Source organism: Rhinoraja longicauda, chromosome 3 (assembly GCF_053455715.1).
Source record: "Rhinoraja longicauda isolate Sanriku21f chromosome 3, sRhiLon1.1, whole genome shotgun sequence".
Lineage (NCBI taxonomy): Eukaryota > Metazoa > Chordata > Chondrichthyes > Rajiformes > Arhynchobatidae > Rhinoraja > Rhinoraja longicauda.
The window spans coordinates 99,297,787-99,321,343 of record NC_135955.1 but is presented as its reverse complement, the minus strand read 5'-3'; the positions used below and the strand labels follow the sequence as shown (position 1 = coordinate 99,321,343).

General features: G+C 44.8%; 1 protein-coding gene across 1 annotated transcript in view; it reads left to right on the top strand.

The window, feature by feature from the left end:
- Window positions 1-5,298: 5,298 nt before the first annotated feature.
- jmy (junction mediating and regulatory protein, p53 cofactor) overlaps window positions 5,299-23,557 on the top strand; it is a 100,253-nt gene continuing 81,994 nt past the window's right edge. Inside the window, exon 1 of the mRNA XM_078396742.1 lies at window positions 5,299-6,475. Within this exon, the coding sequence (XP_078252868.1) occupies window positions 5,645-6,475 (831 nt within the window). The 5' untranslated portion in view covers window positions 5,299-5,644. The remainder of the gene's footprint in view (window positions 6,476-23,557) is intronic.

Below are 23,557 nucleotides of genomic sequence, written 5' to 3'. Positions count from 1 at the left end.
TAAGAAATGAGTAGTTTAACCGGTGATGACCGTTTGTCGACACTGGAGTTTAGAAAAATGAGGAGGGAACTCATTGAAACATACAGAATAGTGAAAAGCTTGAATAGAGTGGATGTGGAGAGGATGTATCCACTAGTGGTAGAGTCTAGGACTAGAGGTCATAGCTTCAGAATTAAAGGTCGTTCTTTTAGGAAGTTGATGAGGAGAAATTTCTTTAGTCAGAGGGTTGTGAATCTGTGGAATTCTTTGCCAAGTCAGTGGATATTTTTAAGGCAGTGACAGATAGATTCTTGATTAGTACAGGTGTCAGATGTTATGGGGAGAAGGCAGGAGAATGGGGTTATGAGGGAGAGATAGATCAGCCATTATTGAATGGCCGAGTAGACTTAATGTGCCGAATGGCCTGATTCCTCTCCTATCACTTATGACCTTATGACTGTGATGGCACCTAATGTCTAAGCCTATTTGGTTGCTGTACGTCTGGCTACTCACTCCATGACTACAACTTGTTATATGTTTGAGCCCTTCATATTCTGAGATGTATATATTTAGGATCCAGCAAGTGAACAAATTGTGCATGTCTTTGGATGGAAAATGGAACAACTAATCAGAAAAATAACCATTTTTAGCAAGTGTTTGAAGTCAATGTTTTTTTAGGAATTGCTAATGCTTAACAAGGGTGTTCAAAAATAATTTTGTGAAAATCAACAGAAGACTGGAACTTAGAATTTAGATTTGATCTGCTTCCATTGCCTATCAATTTATTAGACTTTTCGTTTTGGAGATACAGCATGGAAACAGGCTGTGTCTACACTGACCAGCGATCACCTTCACACTAGTTCTGTGATTCCACTTTCACATCCACTCCCCACACTTGGGGCAATTTACACAGGCCAATTAATCTACAAATCCACACGTCTTTGGGATGTGGGTGGAAACCGGAACGCTTGGAGGAAATCCACATGGTTACGGGGAGAACATTCAAACTCCACACACAGAACCTGAGGTCAGCATCAAACCCAGGCCTCCGGCGCTGTGAGGCAGCAACTTTACCAGCTGCGCCACTGTGCCGCCCTTTCCTTCCGTAGATACTGCCTAACATGCTGAGGTCCTCCAGCACTTTGTAGCTCAAGATTCCAGCAGTTGCAGTCTCTTGTGTCTCAGTGTATTTAATGTTATTGCGTCTGGTATGCCTATACAACTGTACCATGTAAGAATTGCAGTGTTTCAGCTCAGATCTGGTGCATTTGACAATTAAACACTCTTGATTCTTGAGATTTAAACAACCCACGCCCAAGTACTCTTGAGATTTAAACCTCCCACGCCTGGGTACTAATTTTCTGACTGGCCCATTATGGTCAGATGATGAGGATAAAAATATCTTCAACCCCAGGAAACAAAATCTCTTCAAAGTAAAGCTCTGCCAACCAGGAGGCTGCAATGAACTCTCTTAAAAATAAAACTCTCATAAATTAAATAATGAATAATTTCCGGGCTTTTCATTTTTTTGCTTTCACAACCCGGATTTGGATCAGCATCCACTTCTCTTGCCTCGTAGACTTGTATACACTGGAGTTTAGAAGTATGAGAGGGGATCTTATCAAAACATATAAGATTATTAAGGGGTTGGACACGTTAGAGGCAGGAAACATATTCCCAATGTTGGGGGAGTCCAGAACCAGGGGCCACAGTTTAAGAATAAGGGGTAGGCCATTTAGAACGGAGATGAGGAAAATCTTTTTCAGTCGGAGAGTTGTAAATCTGTGGAATTCTCTGCCTCAGAAGGCAGTGGAGGCCAATTCTCTGAATGTATTCAAGAAAGAGCTGGATAGAGCTCTTAAGGATAGCGGAGTCAGGGGGTATAGGGAGAAGGCAGGAACGGGGTACTGATTGAGAATGATCAGCCAGGATCACATTGAATGGTGGTGCTGGCTCGAAGGGCCGAATGGCCTACTCCTGCACCTATTGTCTATTGTAGAAACAAGGAACTGAAGATGCTGGTTAATACACAACAGGGCACAATGTGCTGGAGTAACTCAACATCAAGCAACATCTCTAGAGAACATGGATGGGTGACTTTTCAGGTTGTGACCCTTTTTCAGACTGATTGTGGAGGGGTGGGGAAGACTCTTGCCTTGTTCATTTTAAAAGTACATAGGCTATGATCAAACTTTTTAACAGCAAATGCTTTCTCCTTCTCACAGCAGACACAGCTCCAATGCAAGCTTGAAAGGTGTAGGTAAGTTTAGTTTTATTACATGTGAATGTAATAAAAAGGTGCAGTAAAAAACATTGGTTTGCATGCAATCCAAAACAAATAAATACAATCAAACCAACCTCAAATACAGCAGATAGAGAAAAGTTCTCTCTGTGGCTGCATGGGTTTCCTCCAATGGGTTGCGCAGCAGTAGAGTTGCTGCCTTACAGCGAATGCAGCGCCGGAGACTCAGGTTCGATCCTGACTACGGGCGCCGTCTGTACGGAGTTTGTACGTTCTCCCCGTGACCTGCGTGGGTTTTCTCCGAGACCTTCGGTTTCCTCCCACACTCCAAAGACGTACAGGTATGTAGGTTCATTGACTGGGTAAAATGTAAAAATTGTCCCTAGTGTGTGTAGGATAGTGTTAGTGTGCGGGGATCGCTAGGCGGCGCGGTCTCGGTGGGCCAAAGGGCCTGTTTCCGCGCTGTATCTCTAAATCTAAAAAATAAAAATCTAAATCATTCCACCGATCTGCCAATCACACACTCCCACACTTGCATTCAGCTTTCATTTGTGTAAGAAGAAATTGCAGATGCTGGTTTATACCAAAGATAGACAAAGTGCTGGAGTAACTTGTGGCACGGTGGCGCAGCGGTAGAGTTGCTGCCTTACAGCGTCGAAGGTTGCTGGCTGCAACCTTCCCCCCATCGACGAACTGTACACTGCAAGGACGAGGAAGTGAGCGGGTAAGATCATATCAGACCCCTCTCACCCTGGCCACAAATTCTTTGAAGCACTTCCCTCTGGAAGGCGACTCCGGACTGTCAAAGCAACAACAGCCAGACATAAAAACACGAGCAGTAGCTCTACTCAACAGCCAAAAGTCTGTAGCCCCCTTTTGCTCTGGTATTTTATTTCATTCTTCACATGTTTAAATTATAATGTTTTATTTTTAATTGTTTACTGTATATCGTGTTGTTTGTTACTTGCGAGCAAAGCACCAAGGCAAATTCCTTGTATGTATACATATTTGGCTAATACAATTTATTCAATTCAATTCAATGACAACCATTGAAGTTAGACACAAAGTGCTGGAGTAACTCAGCGGGACAGGCACATCTGAGAAGGAATGGGTGACATTTGGGTCGAGACCCTTCTTCAGACCATTGAAGTGTCTGGCAGAGAGCGTGCTGAGTGAAGCTCTCTCAAAAAATACTCACAAGTTGAATAATTTGTTTTTTGTGTGTATTTACACATCCCTGCCTTCTCTGATTGGATTGGCATTCACTTCTCTTGAACAAACCTAAGCTTTGGTCAAGCCGCCTCCTCCATCGCTCCCCCTCTTCCCTCCCACCCTTCCCCTTTTCCCTCCCACCATTCCCCTTCCACCCTTCCCATCTTCCCTCCCACCCTTCCCATCTTCCCTCCCACCCTTCCGCTCTTCCCTCCCACCCTCCTTCCATCCCTTCCCTCATCCCCCTCTTCTTTCCTCCCTCCCTATCTATCCCTCACCCTCTTCCTTCGCTCCATCACCCCCTCCCCTCCCACCCTTCCCCTCTTCCATCCCTCCTCCTTCCCACCATCACTCCCCCTCCTCCCTCCCACATCCTCATCATCTCCCTTCCCTTCCTTCGCCTCTTCTCCCCACCCTCCCACCTCCTCATCTTCCCTCCCTCCTCTCTCCCTCCATCAATCACCCCATCCCTCCAATCATAACTCACTCACTCCATCACTTCCTCCTTCCATCCATAACTCCCTCCCTCCATCACTCCCTCTCTCCATCGTTCATTCCCTCCATTCATAACTCACTCCCTCCATCACTCCCTCTTTCCATCACTCCCTCCCTCCCATCCATAACTCACTCTCTCCATCACTCCCTCTCTCCACCGCCTCCCTCCATCCATAACACTCCCTCCATCACTCCCTCTCCATCACTCCTTCCCTCCATCCATAACTCACACCCTCCATCACTCACTCACTCCCTCTATCACTTCCTCTCTCCATCACTCCTTCTCTCCATCCATAACCCACACGCTCCATCACTCACTCACTCCCTCCATTCATAACTCCCTCCCTCCATCCCCCTCCCTTCCTCCATCAATAACTCCCTCCCCTTTCTTCCTCCATCACTCCCTCCCTCCATCCATAACTCACTCCCTCCATCACTCCCTTTCACCATCACTCTCTCCCTCCATCCATAACTCCCTCCCTCCATCACTCCCTCTCCATCACTCCCTCCCTCCATCCATAACTCACTCCCTTCATCACTCCCTTTCACCATCACTCTCTCCCTCCATCCATAACTCACTCCCTTCATCACTCACTCCCTTAATTCCCCTCCAGCACTCCCTTTCTCCATCACTCTCTCCCTCCATCGATAACATTCCCTCCATCACTCCCTCTCCATCACTTCCTCCCTCCATCCATAACTCACTCGCTCCATTCCCCTCCATCACTCCCTTTCTCCATCACTCTCTCCCTCCATCCATAACTCACTCCCTTCATCACTCCCTTTCACCATCACTCTCTCCCTCCATCCATAACTCACTCCCTTCATCACTCCCTTTCTCCATCACTCTCTCCCTCCATCGATAACATTCCCTCCATCACTCCCTCTCCATCACTTCCTCCCTCCATCCATAACTCACTCGCTCCATTCCCCTCCATCACTATCTTTCTCCATCACTCTCTCCCTCCATCCATAACTCACTCCCTCTCTACCACTTCCTCCCTCCATCCATAACTCACTCCCCTCATAACTCACTCCCTTCATCACTCCTTCCCTCCATTCCCCTCCATCACTCCCTCCCTTTCTCCCTCGCTCGCTCACTCCCCCCCCCCCCCCTTCCCTCTAACTGCAGAGCCGCCCGTCAGTCACTCACCTCCAGCCTTCTCACCTCCCTCCTCCTCCCCTCCCCCCAGCGGTCGGAGCCACGGCGACACGTCACCCTTTACGCGCTGCCGTCAGCGAGCAGCTGAGGAGAACAACATTGCGTGCTCGCGGCGGCGGTTGGGAGTTGAACCGACAACAGCGGCGCGCGGACGATCCCGGGGGGTGGGGATGAGCGCGGGGGCCCGGCACGGCCCGGATCCGCCGTCGTCGTCATCGTCATAGAGAGAGTGGGGGGGAGGGGGTTCCAACGGCACGCTGCTGACGCGACGGTTTGTAAACAGACGCTGACACGTGATGCAAAGAGTCCCGCATTGTCTCGGAGATCTTTCTGGAGAGCAGCAACAACAACAACTACTTACCGCCGCCGTTGCCGGGTAGCGCCGCAGCCGTCCACCGATGGCTCTGGATGGTGGAGCACTCTGAGCTGCAGGGAGAAGAAGAAGGAGGAGGTGGCGGCTCAACCCTTTCGACCAAGATGGCTGGTCCAGCTCCCAACTTGTAACGGATGTTGATCTTGCTGCCTTGTTCTCCAGCCATCGGACGGAGTAGACGATGTCATTCGCCGCGGAGGACAACTTGGAGTCCGACTGGGTGGCCGTCCGACCCAACGCATTCGACGAGAAGGAAAAACACAGGTTTGTTTTCATCGTGGCCTGGAATGAAGTGGAAGGAAAGTTTGCCATAACGTGTCACAACAGGACGGTGCAGAGGAAGAAAATCGGGGCCCGGGACCATCATGGTGCAAGGGGAGAAGAGGAGGTCCAGGTGCCACAGGACGCCTTGGTCAAGTCAAAGAGTCCGGTTCGAGCCTCTGCTAGGGTCAAGAGTCCAGCTCGGAAAGTGGTTGGGGTCAGAAGACCATCTCGAGGAGAGACCAGCAGCAAGAGTCCACCTCCAGGAGGAACTGGAGGCAGGAGTCCAGGGGTTCCTGAGATCCGTTTGGAAGATGGCAAAGTGGTAGACCCTACCCTTAGTCAAGATTCTGATCAAGTGGACCAGGATCAAGATAAAGATGTTATGGACCTGGATGACAGCAGTTGGGCTCGACTGTTCTCCTTCCAGGATTTGAGATCTATCCATCAACAACTTTGTGCTGTAAATTCAGAATTGGAGCCTTGTTTACCGGTATTTCCCGAAGAGCCTTCTGGGATGTGGTCAGTGCTGTTTGGAGCCTCTGAAGTGATTGATGAAGAGATGGACGTGCTTTGCTTTCAGCTTCAACTTTATCTTAGCCATGCTCTGGATATTTGTGGATGGAAAATCCTCTCTCATCTCTTGTTTACTGAAAATGATAACCCAGATGAGTATTATGAGAGTTTGAGTGAGCTGAGGCAAAAAGGATACGAAGAGGTACTGCATAGAGCGAAAAAACGGTTACAAGAGGTGAGACAAGTTGGTATTTTTATATGACAATAGTTAACTTTCTTGTAATGACATGAGTTATTGCTTGTAATGACATGAGTTATTGGTTACCAAATTAATTATGCCCACTTTAATGGTTGGATTAATAATATAAACAAATATGGAACAACGTTCCCTTTTTTTAGTATAAGGTTGAATCCTTCATGTGAGACACAACCTGTTATTTTTCATGGAAGATAGAAACGTTTTGGGTCAAGTCTAACCCAAAAGGTCACCTATTCCCTTTTCTCCAGAGATGCTGCCTCACCCGCTGAGATACTCCAGCTTTTTGTGTCTATCTTCGGTTTAAACCAGCATCTGCAGTTCCTTCCTACACCTGTTATTTTTCACGATGGATTTGGATAAGTACCTTTTATGTTGAAAACTAGCCTCAAGGAAACTAATAAAAATGGCAGTAGACACAGAAGAAACTGCAGGTGCTGGAATCGTGAGCAACAAAGTGCTGGAAGAACTCAACCGGCCAGGCAGCATCTGTTGAGAATGGACAGATGACCTTGTGGACCTTGTTATTTTTGTGCACAACCCGCAGGCATTGCCACTTTCATTTCACTGCACATCGAGTATGTGTATGTGACAAATAAATTTGACTTGACTTGACTTGACTTGGATGGAGACCCTTCCTCAGACTGATTGGAATTGTGGGGAGATTGCTAGAAGGGAGGGGGATGAGCAAAGGCTGGGAAATTATGTCTGAAGATTGACAGAAATGGCTGGAGTAACTCAGTGGGTCAGTCAGCATCACTGGTGAAAAAGGATTCAGGACGTTTCGAGTCAGAACCCTTCTTCAGACCCTTTTTCCAGAGATGCTGCCTGACTCGCTGAGTTACTCCAGCACTTTGTGTCTATCTTTGGTATAAACCAGCATTTGTAATTCCTTCCGACACAGCTGGATGCAGGTGAGGGGTGAGTGACTGGCAGATGGGTGGAATGAGTGAAAAAGGCTAGAGGTGAAATGTAAACAAAAGGGTGTCAGATAAATAAAGAGCAGAAGTAAACATTATAGTAGTAGGGAGCGATATAGGTGGAAAGAAATGCTTCGAGATGCTAATCAAGAAGCACATCTGCACCCTCCTTCCTCGCAACATGGACCCACTAGAGTTCGCATACCGTCCGAACAGGTCCACGGATGATGCGGTGGTCTCCCAGGATCTACACACCACTCTCTCTCATCTGGACAGCCAGGGGGGCTATGTGAGGATGCTGTTCATTGACTTTAGTTCAGCATTCAACACAATAGTCCCCAGCAGACTGGTTGAGAAGCTGCTGGAACTGGGGCTTAGCACCCCTCTGTGTGCCTGGGTCCTGGACTTTCTCACCGCCAGGCCCCAAGTGGTCAGGATGGGGGAACACACATCTAGCTCCCTCACCCTGAACATAGGATCCCCCCAGGGTTGGTCCTTAACCCCCTACTGTACTCCCTGTACACATATGACTGTGGGGCCAGGTTCAGCTCAAACTCCATCATCAAGTTTGCTGATGACACTGTGGTGGTGGGCCGGATCTCCAACAACGATGAGAAGGCCTACCGGGAGGAGGTGGCTGATCTGGCACTCTGGTGTCAGGACAATAGCCTCCTCTTGAATGTCACTAAAACGAAGGAGCTGATTGTGGACTTTAGAAGGGCTAAACATCCAAGGACGTACACGCCACTGGAGATAAATGGGTCTACTGTGGATAGGGTGAGCAGTTTTAAATACTTGGGAGTCCGCATCACAGAGGATCTGACATGGGCAACACACATTGCCGCACTGGTGGGTAAGGCAAAGCAGCGCCTTTACCACCTTAGACAGCTGAGGAAATTCAGAGTGTCTCTGAGGATCCTTCATTGCTTTTACTCTAGGGCTGTAGAGAACATCCTGTCCGGCAACATTACAGTCTGGTTTGGGAACAGCTCTGCCCAGGACAGGATGGCCCTGCAGAGAGTAGTGCGTTCGGCAGAACGCACCATGGGAACTACACTCGTCCCCCTGCAGGACCTATACATCAGGAGGTGCAGATCCAGAGCAAGTAAGATTATGAAGGACCCCTGCTACCCCAGTAACGGACTGTTCCAGATGCTACGGTCAGGCAAACGCCTCCGCTGTCACGCTGTGAAAACGGAGAGGATGAGACGGAGTTTCTTCCCACAGGCCATCAGGACTGTCAACTTTTATAACTCCAGAGACTAAATTTTTGTTTACACTATAGTAACTTATTAACTTATTTATATGCTGTAACTGTAATTCTTTTTTGTGCACAATCCGCAGGCATTGCCACTTTCATTTCACTGCACATCGTGTATGTGTATGTGACAAATAAACTTGACTTGACTTGGGGAGGGAAAGAAAAGGTTTCAAATGGAAATATGAGATTCAAGGATGAGAGATGGGCAAGGAGAAAGGGACAGGGGAGGCTGGGGTGCTGTAGATGGTGGGAGTTAAATGCATGCAATGTAGACTGGGGAAATCAAGTTGGTTTTGGACCTCAAGAAAGGGATTTTATTGAATGCCTCCTAGATGGATTCTTAGAGCAGCTTGTACTGGAGCCTACCAGAGAGAAGGCAATTCTGGATTTAGTGTTGTCTAATTAACCAGATTTAATAAGGGAACTTAAGGTAAAGGAACCGCTAGGAGGTAGTGACCATAATATGATTAGTTTTAATCTGCAATTTGAGAGGGAGAAGGTTAAATCAGAAGTGTCAGTTTGACTGGAAAAGGTTGACAGGAATGACAGTGGAACAGCAATGGCAGGAATTTCTGGGCATAATCCAGAAGATGCAGGATTCAAGATTCAAGATATCTTTATTTGTCATCCAAAAAACAAGTTTTTTGGATGAGATTTCGTCACCCACAGTCCAACAATAAGAACAATAAAATAAGCAAATTACACAACCCCAACCAACACAAAACACAAAAAAAAAATAAACATCCATCACAGTGAGTCTCCTCCAGTCACCTCTTCACTGTGATGGAAGGCCAGAATGTCTTTTCTCTTCCCCTGCCGTCTTCTCCCGCGGTCAGGCTGTTGTAGTTGCCACGTTCCAGGCTGCGCCGGACGGTGAAAGGTCCGCAGCGAGCCCACCCAAGCCCCGCGATCCGTGGCGGGCGAAGACGCTGCTGCTGCACGTCGGGGCGGTTGTGGCACCCGACATTGAAGCTCCCGCCGAGCAGAGAAAAATCCCGCGGCCTATTTCAGTCCGCGCCGGACAGTGAAATGTCCGCGGCCGGCCGACCCAAGCCCCGCGATCCGGGGCGGGCGAACACGCTGCCGCTGCCGGAGCTCCCGATGTCGGCATCCACGCGGCCCGAGCCTAAGGCGAGTCGCAGCCGCTCCCGCAGCCTCCGAAGACGGCCGGTTCCGCTGATGGTGAGTCCGGTCCGCGGGCTCTGCGAACCAGAGCCCTGGAGGCCGGCAGCTCCAGGAGTTTGGCCGATGGTAGGCCGCAGCAGGAACGGAGACCCAACCCAGAAAACAAAGGTCGGGTCTCCGTTCGGAAGGGACAAATTTACAATTTTACAGTTCCCCCCCACACACACACACACATAGTACACAACCACAAAAAAACACGACATCACATCTACAATTAAGACAAAAAAACAACAAAAACACAAAGACAAACGGACCGCAGGTAAGCCGCAGCTGCTAGGGCAGCGCCACCATTTTGGGATCATTTCATTCGCCATCATTTCATTCCAAAGAGGAAGAAAGATTCCAAGAGAAGTAAGAGGCAACCGTGGCTGACAAGGGATGTTAGGGATGGAATAAAACTAAAAGAAAAGGTGTAAAACATAACAAAGAGTAGTGGGAAGTCAGAGGATTGGGAAACTTTCAAAGGACAACAGAAGGTAACAAAAAGGGCAATATGGGGTGAAAAGATGAAGTACAATGGTAAGCTGGCCAAGAATATAAAGAAGGATAGTAAAAGCATCTTTAGGTATGTTAAGAGAAAAAGATTAGTTAAGCCAAATGGGGGTCCCTTGAAGGCACAAACAGGTGAAACTATGGGGAACAAGGAAATGGCAGAAGAGTTGAACAGGTACTTTGGTTCTGTCTTCACTAAGGAAGCCACAAACAATCTCCCAGATGTACTAGAGGACAGATGATCTAGGGAAACAGAGGAACTGAAAGAAATTTGCATTAGGCGAGGAATAGTATTGGGTAGACTGATGGGACTGAAGGCTGATAAATCCCCAGGGCCTGATGGTCTGCATCCCAGGGTACTCAAGGAGGTGGCTCTAGAAATCGTGGGCGCATTGGTGATCATTTTCCAATGTTCTATAGATTCAGTTCCTGTGGATTGGAGGGTAGCTAATGTTATCCCACTTTTCAAGAAAGGAGTGAGAGAGAACGACAAATTATACACCAGTTAGCCTGACACCGATGGTGGGGAAGATGCTGGAGTCAATTATTAAAGAAGTAATAACGGCGCATTTGGATAGCAGTAAAAGGATTGGTCCAAGTCAGCATGGATTTATGAGGTGGAAATCCTGCTTGACTAATCTTCTGGAATTTTTTGATGATGTGACAAGTAAAATGGATGAAGGAGAGCCAATGGATGTAGTGTATCTAGACTTTCAGAAAGCCTTTGATAAGGTCCCACACAGGAGAATAGTGGGCAAAATTAGAGCACTTGGTATTCGGGGTAGGGTATTGACTTGGATAGAGAATTGGTTGGCAGACAGGAAACAAAGAGTAGGAATAAATGGGTCACTGTCAGAATGGCAGGCAGTTGGGAGTGAAGTGCTGCAAGGCTCGGTGCTGGGGCCGCAACTGTTTACAATATATATTTATGATTGAGATGATGGAATTAAAAGTAATACTAGCAAATTTGCAGATGACACAAAGCTGGGTAGCAGTGTGAACTGCGAAGAAGATGCTAGGAGGTTGCAGGGTGACTTGGACAGGTTGAGTAAGTGGGCAGATGCAGGGCAGATGCAGTATAATGTAGATAAATGTGAGGTTATCCACTGTGGCGGCAAGAACAAGGAGGCAGATTATTATCTCAATGGTGTCAGATTAGGAAAAAGGGAAGGGCAACGAGACCTGGGTGTCCTTGTACAATAGTCCCTGAAAGTAAATATGCAGGTACAGCAAGCAGTGAAGAAAGCTAATGGCATGTTGGCCTTCATAACAAGAGGATTTGAGCATAGGAGTAAAGAGGTCCTTCTGCAGTTGTACCTGGTGGGACCACACCTGGAGTACTGTGTGCTGTTTCGGTCTCCTAATTTGAGGATGGACATCCTTGCTATTGAGGCAGTGCAGCATAGGTTCACGAGGTTCATCCACGGGATGGCGGGACAGTCATATGAGGAACGATTGGAAAGATTCGGCTTGTATTCACTGGAAATTCAGAAGGATAAGAGGGGATCTTAAATAGACGTTAAAAGGACTGGACAAGCCAGATGCAGGAAACATGTTCCCAATGTTGGGGGAGTCCAGAACCAGGAGCAACAGTCTAAGAATAAAGGGGAGGCCATTTAAAACTGAGATGAGAAAAAACTTTTTCCCCCAGAGAGTTATGAATTTGTGGAATTCTCTGCCACAGAAGGCAGTAGAGGCCAATTCACTGGACGAATTTGAAAGAGAGTTAGATATAGCTCTAGGGGCTAGTGGAATTAAAGGATATTGGGAGATGGCAGGCACGAGTTACTGATTGTGGATGATCGGCCATGATCACAATGAATGGCGCTGCTGGCTCGAAGGGCCAAATGGTCTCCTGCACCTATTTTCTATGATTTTATGTTTTTATAACCAGGGGAACTGTCTTTTGTTCCATCAGCGAGAGAGCAGACCTGCTAGACATAGGAGAAGAGGTGGGGGCTCCATGCACAGCAATGGGGGGGGGGGGGGGGGGGGGAGTAACGACACACACCATATTGATTGAAGAAAGAGGACATTTCTGATGTCCTAGGGTGGAAAACCTCATCTTGGGTGCAGATGCGGTGGTTATGATGAAATAAGTGATGCCGACCTTGCAAGAGGCAGGGTGGGAGGAGGTGTAGTCAAGGTAGCTGTGGGAGTCAGTCGGTTTTTAGCAGAAGTAGGACGTAGTAGTGGAACTAGCATTTAACAAATTGATTTGTTTGCAATACCAAATTAACGATACACTTAATCCTTTTTGCACTGATCCGAATTAATCCTACATTATACTTAAAGTGCTGTATGTATCTGAGTCTATTTACTTGTGATGCTGCTGAAAACAAGATTTTCATTTGTACCTGTACCTCACTGTACTAGTGCATATGGCAATAAACTTGACTTATTCTGGACAGTCAAGCTTGTATGGACACTGAAACCTTTGCATTTCATTGTTTTGGACTTTTTTTCACCACCACCTCATGACTTCTGAAGAAAGAAATGTGATCCACAATCTTGAGAAGTCAAGCACTTCTGCAAACACAAACTATATCATTGTAGAATAGCCTGATGCTGGTATTGACAAGTAAAACCAGCTGTTATTGCTATCTGTGAAATATGGGTTTTTATCATAAATCTGATATATAAAAACACAAAACACTCAGCAAGTTAGGCAGCATCTGAGAAAGGAGAAACCAAGTTAATGTTTTAGAAGACCCTTCAAAAATCAAGGCATCTCACATCTTGAACTGTGCATCTCAATTCTTTGGAAACTAAATAATTGCACTGTCCCATTGTGTTGTTTCTGTAGTTACAATACGTTTGTACTTTTTGGATTAAGGCGAAAGTTTATATTTTTGAATACTATAAAACTTAATAAATGCCAATTTAAAAAGTCATGTTCAACCTGCCATGCAGTCAGAATGATTTCCTAACCAAGACTGCTTTTAATTTTTATGGCAAGCCATTTTTGGTAGAATAAATGCAGGTTTGCTTGTCTTCTGATTCACCTGTACTTGTTGCTTAAGTGGATTTGATGTGTATTCATCATCAATCTCCTATGTACCAACTGAGAAGAAGCACTGTTGAGAAATTTTAAAGTGCATTTTGCTCCCAGTTGCACAAGTAGGTTGTGAATCTTAGGAATTTTCTGCTTAATGGGCTGAGGACACTCTGTCTTTATAAGAAAATAACTGCAGATGCTGGTACACTTCGAAGGTATTTATTCACAAAATGCTGGAGTAATTCAGCAGGTCAGTCAGCATCTCAGGAGAGAAGGCATGGGTGACGTTTCGGGTCGAGACCCTTCAAAAAAGTGATGCAGGAGAGGTTTGGGCCCAACGGGTCCACGTCTAGTGTCCCTCTAAAGATGGCATATTTGATAGTGTGGAACTTACTACTGCACTACTACTGCACTACTACTGCACTACTACTGGTGTTCATTTACTACATAAATCAATATTGACATTATAGTCGCCACCCTAGAATTTCATACTCAAGGAATTGAAATTTGACTTGAAATTGCATTTTCAAGTTTCAAAAGTATTATTAACTGAGCTTTGCTGCCAAACACTGGCATTATAAATAAAACAAAGAAGAAAAGTTGCTGCTGAGGATTTTTTAAACTGGAAATTTGAAAATAAAATGTAGGATAATGTTTCCAATGCTGTTGTTAACAAAAGTAAATTTAGGATTAAAAGCTATTTAGCTGCATAAGGAATGAATTACTTGCAATTGTACAATAACATTCATTTCCATAATGGAACCATCCCAAATGTTTTATAGCAGATGAAAATAGATCCATTGTAGTGTAGGAATCACAATAGCTACTTGGTATGCAGGCAAGTCCTAAAAGGAGCAATTTGAAATTTATCTTTTTTTTTGCAACTTTGTTGGGGTGGTATATTGGTGAGGATACCATTAATACTCAAAGTATTCATAAAATAAAAATAGTCTTACTTAAAATAAACTCTTCAGCAATTAAAAAGGAATTGATGGATGAGGAAATGTTAATAACGTTCCATCAAAATTGAAAACAAAACAAATTAAAATATGTGTGCCACATATTTGCTTCTGTGATGTAATTTCTAAGATTCTAAAATACTTTTTTGATTTTTGTTACATTTAGGTCGATAGCTTTTAAATGCTATAAAGTAGCTGAATAATATGATCCTACTTATACTATGAAGGCACGATTGTATATCTTCCGATTTTTAGCATTTTCGTTTTTTTAAATGTGGACGCCAATTTTATAGCAATAACGAAGAATTAGATGTAGGTTGTCAGTCTTGACATAAATTTTTATTTAAAAGCATCTATAGTGGTAGTGAGTGAGTAGTGAGTATCTCATTATTGTTTTGAAAGAATTCTGAAGCTAAGTACTGCTACTATAACTTCAGATTTCTGACTCGTTTGCCAGTACAGTGCCTGGCTTTTGTCAGCACAAAAAATTAAAAAAGATGGGATTGGAAAAGCTGCCTCTTATAACAGTTTATAATGTTGTAAAGACGTGCAAGAGTGTAGAATTTATTGTTAAAATTTAACAGCCCACTGTTAAATTAAGTCAAATTAAATTCCTGTACAATAAGCTTTTGCTATTCTACTTAACATTATGCAATTGAGTAGAAGCAGCATGTTAACTGTAATATGTTTGGAAGTAAAAGAATTTTCAGTTTTTTTATGGAAGTAGTACAAAACATTGGTCTCATTGGTTTTATTACATTTATCCTTCAATAATTTTTCTTCATTTTTGAACTGACAAATCATAGGTATAAAATCTTCCAGTTATTTATTTGGTTTTTAAGAGATAACAGGCGTGTTAGCTTGTGCAATTTGCTCAATTACTACAATAAAAAATATAGAGGACACTAAATATAATTAAATATAATTAAATTAAAAGAATTCTATCAAAAGTGATGGGGGATGGGTAGGTCCAAGAGAAAGCCATTCCAAGGTTAAGCCTCAAGAAAAATGAGGGCCAGTCTTGACATCCCCAGGACAACAACGGCTGGACATGCCTGTGGTCTGACTATCTTCATTTATTTTATTAACAACTTATCTCTATCATTAGTCTAGAATTCGGCTTGTTTTGTCAATTGTGCAGATTTCAACTTGATTTTCAATTCTTGTAATGCCCCAGCAACCTACAGCAGTGTCTGGATTATATCTAAAGAATTATTGAGAAATGGTAAATAGCATTCTTCCTGTGCAAGGCGCTAGCAAATGCCATTTAGGAAAACCAGACACTATCAGCTTTCATGAACATCTGAATAATTATACCACTAAAAGCTGAACCATATCAATTATAGACTAACAATCGACAATAGGTGCAGGAGTAGGCCATTCGGCCCTTCGAGCCACCACCACCATTCAATGTGATCATGGCTGATCATTCTCAATCAGTACCCCGTTCCTGCCTTCTCCCCATACCCCATGACTCCACTATCCTTAAGAGCTCTCTCTTGAATGCATTCAGAGAATTGGCTTCCACTGCCTTCTGAGGCAGAGAATTCCACAGATCTACAACTCTCTGATTGAAAAAGGTTTTTCCTCATCTCCGTTCTAAATGGCCTACCCCTTATTCTTAAACTGTGGCCCCTGGTTCTGGACTCCCCCAACATTGGGGAAATGTTTCCTGCCTCTAACATGTCTAACCGCTTAATAATCTTATATATTTCGATAAGATCCCCTCTCATCCTTCTAAATTCCAGTGTATACAAGCCTAGTCGCTCCAGTCTTTCAACATATGACAGTCCCGCCATTCCAGGAATTAACCTAGTAAGCCTACGCTGCACGCCGTCAATAGCAAGAGTATCCTTCATCAAATTTGGAGACCAAAACTGCACACAGTACTCCAGGTGCGGTCTTACTAGGGCCCTGTACAACTGCAGAAGGACCTCTTTGCTCCTATACTCAACTCCTCTTGTTATGAAAGCCAACATTCCATTGGCTTTCTTCACTGCCTGCTGTACCTGCATGCTTCCTTTCAGTGACTGATGCACTAGGACACCTAGATCGCGTTGAACGTCCCCTTTTCCTAACTTGACACCATTCAGATAATAATCTGCCTTCCTGTTCTTACCACCAAAGTGGATAACCTCACACTTATCCACATTAAACTGCATAACCTCACACTTATCCACATTAAACTGCATCTGCCATGCATCCGCCCACTCACACAACCTGTCCAAGTCACCATGCAACCTCATAGCATCTTCCTCACAGTTCACACTGCCACCCAGCTTTGTATCAATTTGCTAATGGTACTTTTAATCCCTTCATCCAAGTTATTAACGTATATTGTAAATAGCTGCGATCCCAGCACCGAGCCTTGCGGTACCCCACTAGTCACTGCCTGCCATTCTGAAAGGGACCCATTTATCCCCACTCTTTGCTTTCTGTCTGCCAACCAATTTTCTATCCATGTCAGTACCCTACCCCCAATACCATGTGCTCTAATTTTGCCCACTAATCTCCTATGTGGGACCTTGTTGAAGGCCTTTTGTAAGTCAAGGTACACCACATCCACCGGCTCTCCCCTGTCAATTTTCCTAGTTACATCCGCAAAAAATTCCAGAAGGTTAGTCAAGCATGATTTCCCCTTCGTAAATCCATGCTGACTCGGAACGATCCTGTTACTGCTATCCAAATGCTCTGCAATTTTGTCTTTTATAATTGACTCCAGCATTTTTCCCACCACTGATGTCAGTCTAACTGGTCTATAATTTCCCGTTTTCTCTCTCCCTCCTTTCTTAAAAAGTGGGATAACATTAGCTACCCTTCAATCCACAGGAACTGATCCTGAATCTATAGAACATTGGCTATGGAAACAACAGCATTGTGTACTATGTGGCTTTCCTGATTCTTTTAAGTCTCTTGACCATCAACATAGCTGTTGAATAGTGGAGAACTGGAGGCCAGCAAAATTTAAAAAATAGTTATCTGTTTAAATTGTGTCATTGGACCCAATACCAGCAATCAATATTTGTTCAATCTGTCACTGTCAGTGTGCTTATAGTATGGAGGATTTAAATGATCTACAGCAGCATCTCATTAATGCTAATCAAGGAATACCATCAGCTTTATGTTAACCTGCAAATTACAGACCAAACTCGAACCATTGTATATTTCCTTGTTCAACGTCTGCTTTGATCTGTCCTTTTCACACCTTACCTGCTGCATCTTTGTATGTTTCCATATCTCTAGTTTCCCTATCCCCTGACTCTCAGTCTGAAGAAGGGTCTCGACCTAAAACGTCACCCATTCCTTTTCTTCAGAGATGTTGCCTATCCTGCTGTCACGTCAACATTTGGGGGTGCTGGCTCGAAGGGCCGAATAGCCTACTTTGCCGAATGGCCGATTGCACCTATTTTTTATGTTTCTATGGAATGTCAGTGAGTTTTTATATAAGCTTCAGATAAACCTTAACCAATATTTCCACTGCTTTACACTATTCTAAATGGTGCAATGGAGCACCACTTCCAATTCTTTCCATTGTTTTCTTGATTATTTCATTGGACTTCCTTCATATCACATTCCTTCGGTGCACCCGAGCCTTTGAATACAGTGAATTAATTACAGTGGCCACTCCTTTCTCCTTCGCAGGAGAAATTTTGTTCTTATTTTTCAAATGCCACCTCCAATCTTCATGATGGATAACAGAAGTTCTGGTGGGTTCAGTTTTATGTATGTGCAGTTTTAAATGAAACTCTTTCTTCATAACCTAGTAATACATTCTATGACCATTGTTCTTTTATTCAATACCAAGAGAATTGGGATGTGTAAGGAAAAGGCAAAATAGAAAAAACAAAACAAAACAATTTTTTCTTTGTGTTGTAAAAGGTATTTCTGTTCAATAACCTTTCTATAAATAGCAGAATATACTCATGATAGGCCTGACTGTACATGTAGTCCAAGAACTACAGACTGTTGGAAATAATAATCGTTTTTCACAAATGAATGTAGTGCAATGCATATGCGCATTTGGCGTGCATACTTTTTTTTTGCTGAAAAGTTGCATTACGCGCCATATTATGAATTTTGATGTAAAATTCTGAATGTTGGACAATAACATTCTGAATTTTGGACAACAAAATTCTGAATTTTGGACAAAATTCTGAATTTGTAAAATCAAATGTTGGGAGGTCTGCATTAAATATATAATTTGATGTGTATCAGTGGTGCACTAGATAACTTAATCTCCTATCCAAGTGCTTATTTAATTTTTGCAAAGCAACCAGGGCTCCCATACGCTCAATGCAATTGTAATCAAACCTTAGGTTTAATCCAGCATTTGCAGTTCTTTCTTACACATAGTAATCAAACCTTTCCTACTCTTAACTTTATGCATTCAAACACTGAAAGCTTTATCCAGTGTGAATCTTCTGACTTTTGCCTTTTGCTCTCATATGATGGCACAAAAACATGCCATCTCAATCTTATTCTGGTCTTTTCGCATTTTAACCGTTTTAATCTTTTATCAATATCAACTTTGTTAAGTCCAAACTTATCAAATAGTCTTCGACTGCATTTTATTATGCATGGATCACCTTGTTGGCCCAATAAATTTACTACTTTTGTCTCAATGTACCATATTGATGTTTTCAAGTTATTCCCCACTGCACCTATTGATTAATTATTCACTTGCAATCATCATCCGTTAAATAGAACTCAGTTAATTATTACAATATTAAATAGTAAAGTATATTTCTTCAAAATTCCAGTGAATTCTAAGTGATGCCTTAGATGAGTGTAGCAGTGAATGTTTTAATTTATCGAGTCATCAGCATGTAATTTTAGTGCATCGGCATGGAAACATACCCTTTGAACAACCCAGTCTGCATTGACCTAAAAGCAGCCATTTACACTAAACTTATTTTATTCTCCCACATTATCAACAAATAAAGTCACTGACCTACAAGCAAAAAATGATGTATGACAATTTAAATAGCTTGGAGACAGAGAAGTTCTGAACCACACATGCTAAGAACAAACATCTGGCCCATTTGAAAAAGGCAAGGTGGCTTTAATCTGAAAACAAATTCTTACAAAGGCAGCAGTCATAAACCAATGATAACCGTAGACCTTTGGATAATACACTAGTCTGGCCTCAGTTTACCGTTCAGGTCATTATACTTCGCTACCGGACATGACAGTATTAGAAGGAGAATACAGAAGATTTATTGGGATGTTCCAATAACTGGAGAATTATAGTCAAGAAGAGAAACCAATTCAGCTGCGGTTTTCTATGACTTTGGATCAAGGGAGATTGAGAGGAAATTTAATTATATAAAATAACGAAAGATAGACACGGTTAACAGAAAATATGTTTTTTTCCCTTTAGAATAGGATTCAGTAGGGGATTAAAGTTAATTGGTGGAAGGATTACTAGAAAATTGAGAAATTATTTCATTCATCAAACAGTGGTGTTAGGAGTAGGAAAAAAAACTGCAGATGCTGGTTTAAATCGAAGGGAAACACAAAATGCTGGAGTAACTCAGCGGGTCAGGCAGCATCTCTGGAGAGAAGGAATGGGTGACATTTCGGATCGAGACCCTTCTTCAGACTGATGTCAGGGGGGGGCGGGACAAAGATAGAATGTAGTCGGAGATAGGAAGATTAGTGGGAGAACTGGGAAGGGGGAGGGGTTAGAGAGGGAAAGCAGGGACTATGAAGTTAGGAGACCGCAGTCTGAGCCATGTTGGAAAAGAACTGGTATAAGCATTTGGAGTTGTAAATTATCATGTGCGGATCAAGAGCTGGGGAATGGGATCAGCTTTGTGCATTTTTAACAAGCACTAGACCAAGTGGGCCCGTTGGGCCCATTCCTCGTAGAGGGGTGACAGGGAAGGGGAGAGGTTGTGACTGAGGAGCCCTGGACCGAAAGCCTCTCTTGTATTGGTATAGCACCCTCAAGCCCCTCACTCAATCCCCATTATCTCCCCCCTCTTCCCCCCACTGACCCACTCAATCCCCCTACCCCACCCCCACTTGCCCCTCCCCTGCCCCCACCCCCACCCCCACTTGCCCCTCCTCTTCCCCACCCCCACTCCCCCCAGCATTGTCTCCACCCCATTTCCCCCTCCCCACCCCTATTTCCCCCTCCCCCCACTCGCCCCCACCACCCTCCCCCCACCACCACTCTCACTGCCTGCACCCCACTCTCCCCCCGACCCCAATATTCCGTCCTCCCCACCCCCACTCTCCCCCACCCCCACTCTTCCCTCCTCCCCACCCCACCCTGCTCTCCTCCCCATCCCACTTTCCTCCCCCACCCCCACTCTCACTCTCCCCCACTCTCACTCTCCCCCACCCATTATACCCCCACCCGTACTCTCTCCTCCCCCCCACTCTCCCCTCTTCCCCTCGTCGACGCCGCCATCGGTGGAAGCGGCTGCTGAAGGAGGAGGAGAAGCTGCCCGCTGCGGCTTGTGTGCGGTAATGGGCGGCGTGCTGGGCCCATTCCTCGTAGAGGGGGGGGCAGGGAAGGGGAGAGGGTGTGACTGAGGAGGTGACTCTCTCCTCCCCCACCCCCACTCTAACTCTCCCCACCTCCCCTTTCCCAACGACCCCCCTTTTCCCCACTCTCTCATCCCCCCACCCCCCATTCTCTCCTCCCCCACTGCCACTCTTACTCTCCCCCACTCCCCCTTTCCCCACCATCCCCCTTTCCCCCACTCTCTCTTCCCCACCACCAACCCCCTTCCCCCCATCCCCGCTGTCCCCCTCCCCAGTCCCACTCTCCTTCCCACCCCCACTCTCTCCTCCTCCCACCCTCCCCCTCCCCCCACTCTTACTCTCCCCCACCCCCCTTTGCCCACAAGCCCCCCTCTTTCCTCCCCGACCCCCCGCCTCCCCACTCTCTCCTCCCCCACCCTCACCCCCATCCTCCCCTCCACCCACTCGCCCCCCACGCCCACCCCCACTCCGTAGAACCGTTGGCGGCGAAAGCCACTTACCGAGCGTGCAGGGAGGAGGAGGGAGCGCTGGACTACTGGAGACGGGCTAAGATTACTCGCGGCGGTTGTGGGGGAGAGCGGAGAGGGGAGAGAGAAGCGAGGGGAGAGAGGAGAGAAGAGAGGAGGGGAGCCCCTAATTGCGGGCGGGCGGCTCCGCTAACGGCGTCCATCTTGTTTGTGCGAGTGAAGAGAGAGTCCGTGCGTGCCCTCTGGTGATGTCATACGCACAGCAGCCCTTGGAAAAATGTCTTTAGAAATTAGACTTTTGAACTTTAAAATGTCTATAACTTAAAAAATATAAGACCGATTTAAATTAAACTTGTTATAAAGAGTCGCTGCGAGAGTGGTGATTAAGGTGGCGCAGAAATTGTGGCGTTATGGTTTACTGTTTTGGCTGCAGGTCTACATGTCACATGTCTCTCAGAGAGATATACATACATACAAATATATATATATATATCCAAGATATCTGAGTTTTGGTAATGTGTGTATATATATATATATATATATGTATATATGTAGATAGACGGTCAAAATGGGCTGAATACCCTATTGCTGTGTCATAAATTTCAATGGATTTATGAAGACCTGCTAAGCACCACTTGACCGATCCGAAATAATCCCTTAGCACTCTTTGACAGGCATCAGAAAATCCTTCTGAGCCAACACTCAATTTACATTGGCCCAATAAGATTAATTGGTTAATTTACCAAATGTGGACTGAGCAATCGTTTTGCTGATCACATTTGCTCAGTCTGCCTGGACCTACCTGATCTCCTGGTTGCTAAATACTTTAATTCCCCTTCCCACACTGTCCTTTCTGTCCTAGGCCTCCTCCATTGTCAGAGTGACGCCAAATGCAAATTGGAGAAATTTGGAGCATCTCATATTTCCCTTGGGCAGCTGACAGCCCAGGGGTATGAATATTGATTCCTCTAACTTCAAGTTATCCCTCTCCATTCTTCCCCCACCCAAGTCACACCAGGTTCCCAATCTCACCTAGTAAACTGCTAACAATGGCCTGTTTCTGTTATCATCATTACTTTTTTGCATATTTTTCATTCTTTTGTTCTATATCTCTCTACATCACTGTCTATAGCTCTCGTTTCCCTTTCCCCTGACTAGTCTGAAGAAAGGTCTTGACCCGAAACGTCACCCATTCCTTCTCTGCAGAGATGCTGCCTGTCCCGCTGAATTGCTCCAGCATTTTGTATCTATCCTCACCCAGTCTGGCCTCGGTATATATCCAGACCCTCAGTAGTGATTCTTAACTGCCCTTCTACTGTGGCCCTGTCCATTTCAAAGCCAATCAAATGATGAGCTTTGATTGCAGCAATGTGCATAGGCCATAAAGGAATCACAAAGGTTATGTTTTGCAAATTAAGCTACATATAAACTAGAAAAATAGCACAAAACAGTGGCTTATCTCATGTACAAAGAGCATCATGTCTTGGCATTTAGTTAAAAGAAAAAACAAAGCATCTGCACAAATTGTTCTTGGGTTTCTGCTAAAAATTATGTCCATGACTTCTTGGACTCTGAGGTTAAATGTTTTCAGCATCAAAATGTACTATTCACAACACCTCTTGTGGCAGGGTTCTGGATGAGGGACAAAGCAAAGTGAGGTAGTAATTGGATTAAAAAGGAAACACAAAGTGCTGGAGTAACTCAACAGGTCAGACAGCTGCTCTGAAGAACATGGATGGATGATGTTTTGGATCGGGACCCGAAACGTTACCTATCCACGTTCTCCAGAGATTCTGCCTGATCTGCTGAGTTGCTCCAGCACTTTTGTGGCTTTTTTTTGTAATCCAGCATCTACAGTTACTTGTTTCTACCAAGTGGATTACCTTGTGTAGAAAAGAGCTACAGATGCCGGTTTAAATCGAAGGTAGACACAAAATGCTGGAGTAACTCAGCGGGACAGGCAGCATCTCTGGAGAGAAGGAATGGGTGACATTTCGTATCGAGACCCTTCTTCAGACTGATCCAAGTGGATTACCTTGATTGAAATGTGGAAAATTAAATTATGTTTGAAAGAAGGTGGATGCCGTGGGAGGTGGCAATCAGATTGTCACTGGGTTTGAAAGATGGTGTTACTGGACTGGAAGTTAATTTGCAAAGGGATGGGAGCAAATCAGATTAACCATTTGTCTGAGGGACAATTGATGTGGCAGGTAGTTTTGAATGTTCTGAGAGGGCATGGCATTAGCCGCTGGTATGTTTGAAGGGAGACACATTGTTTGCCTGA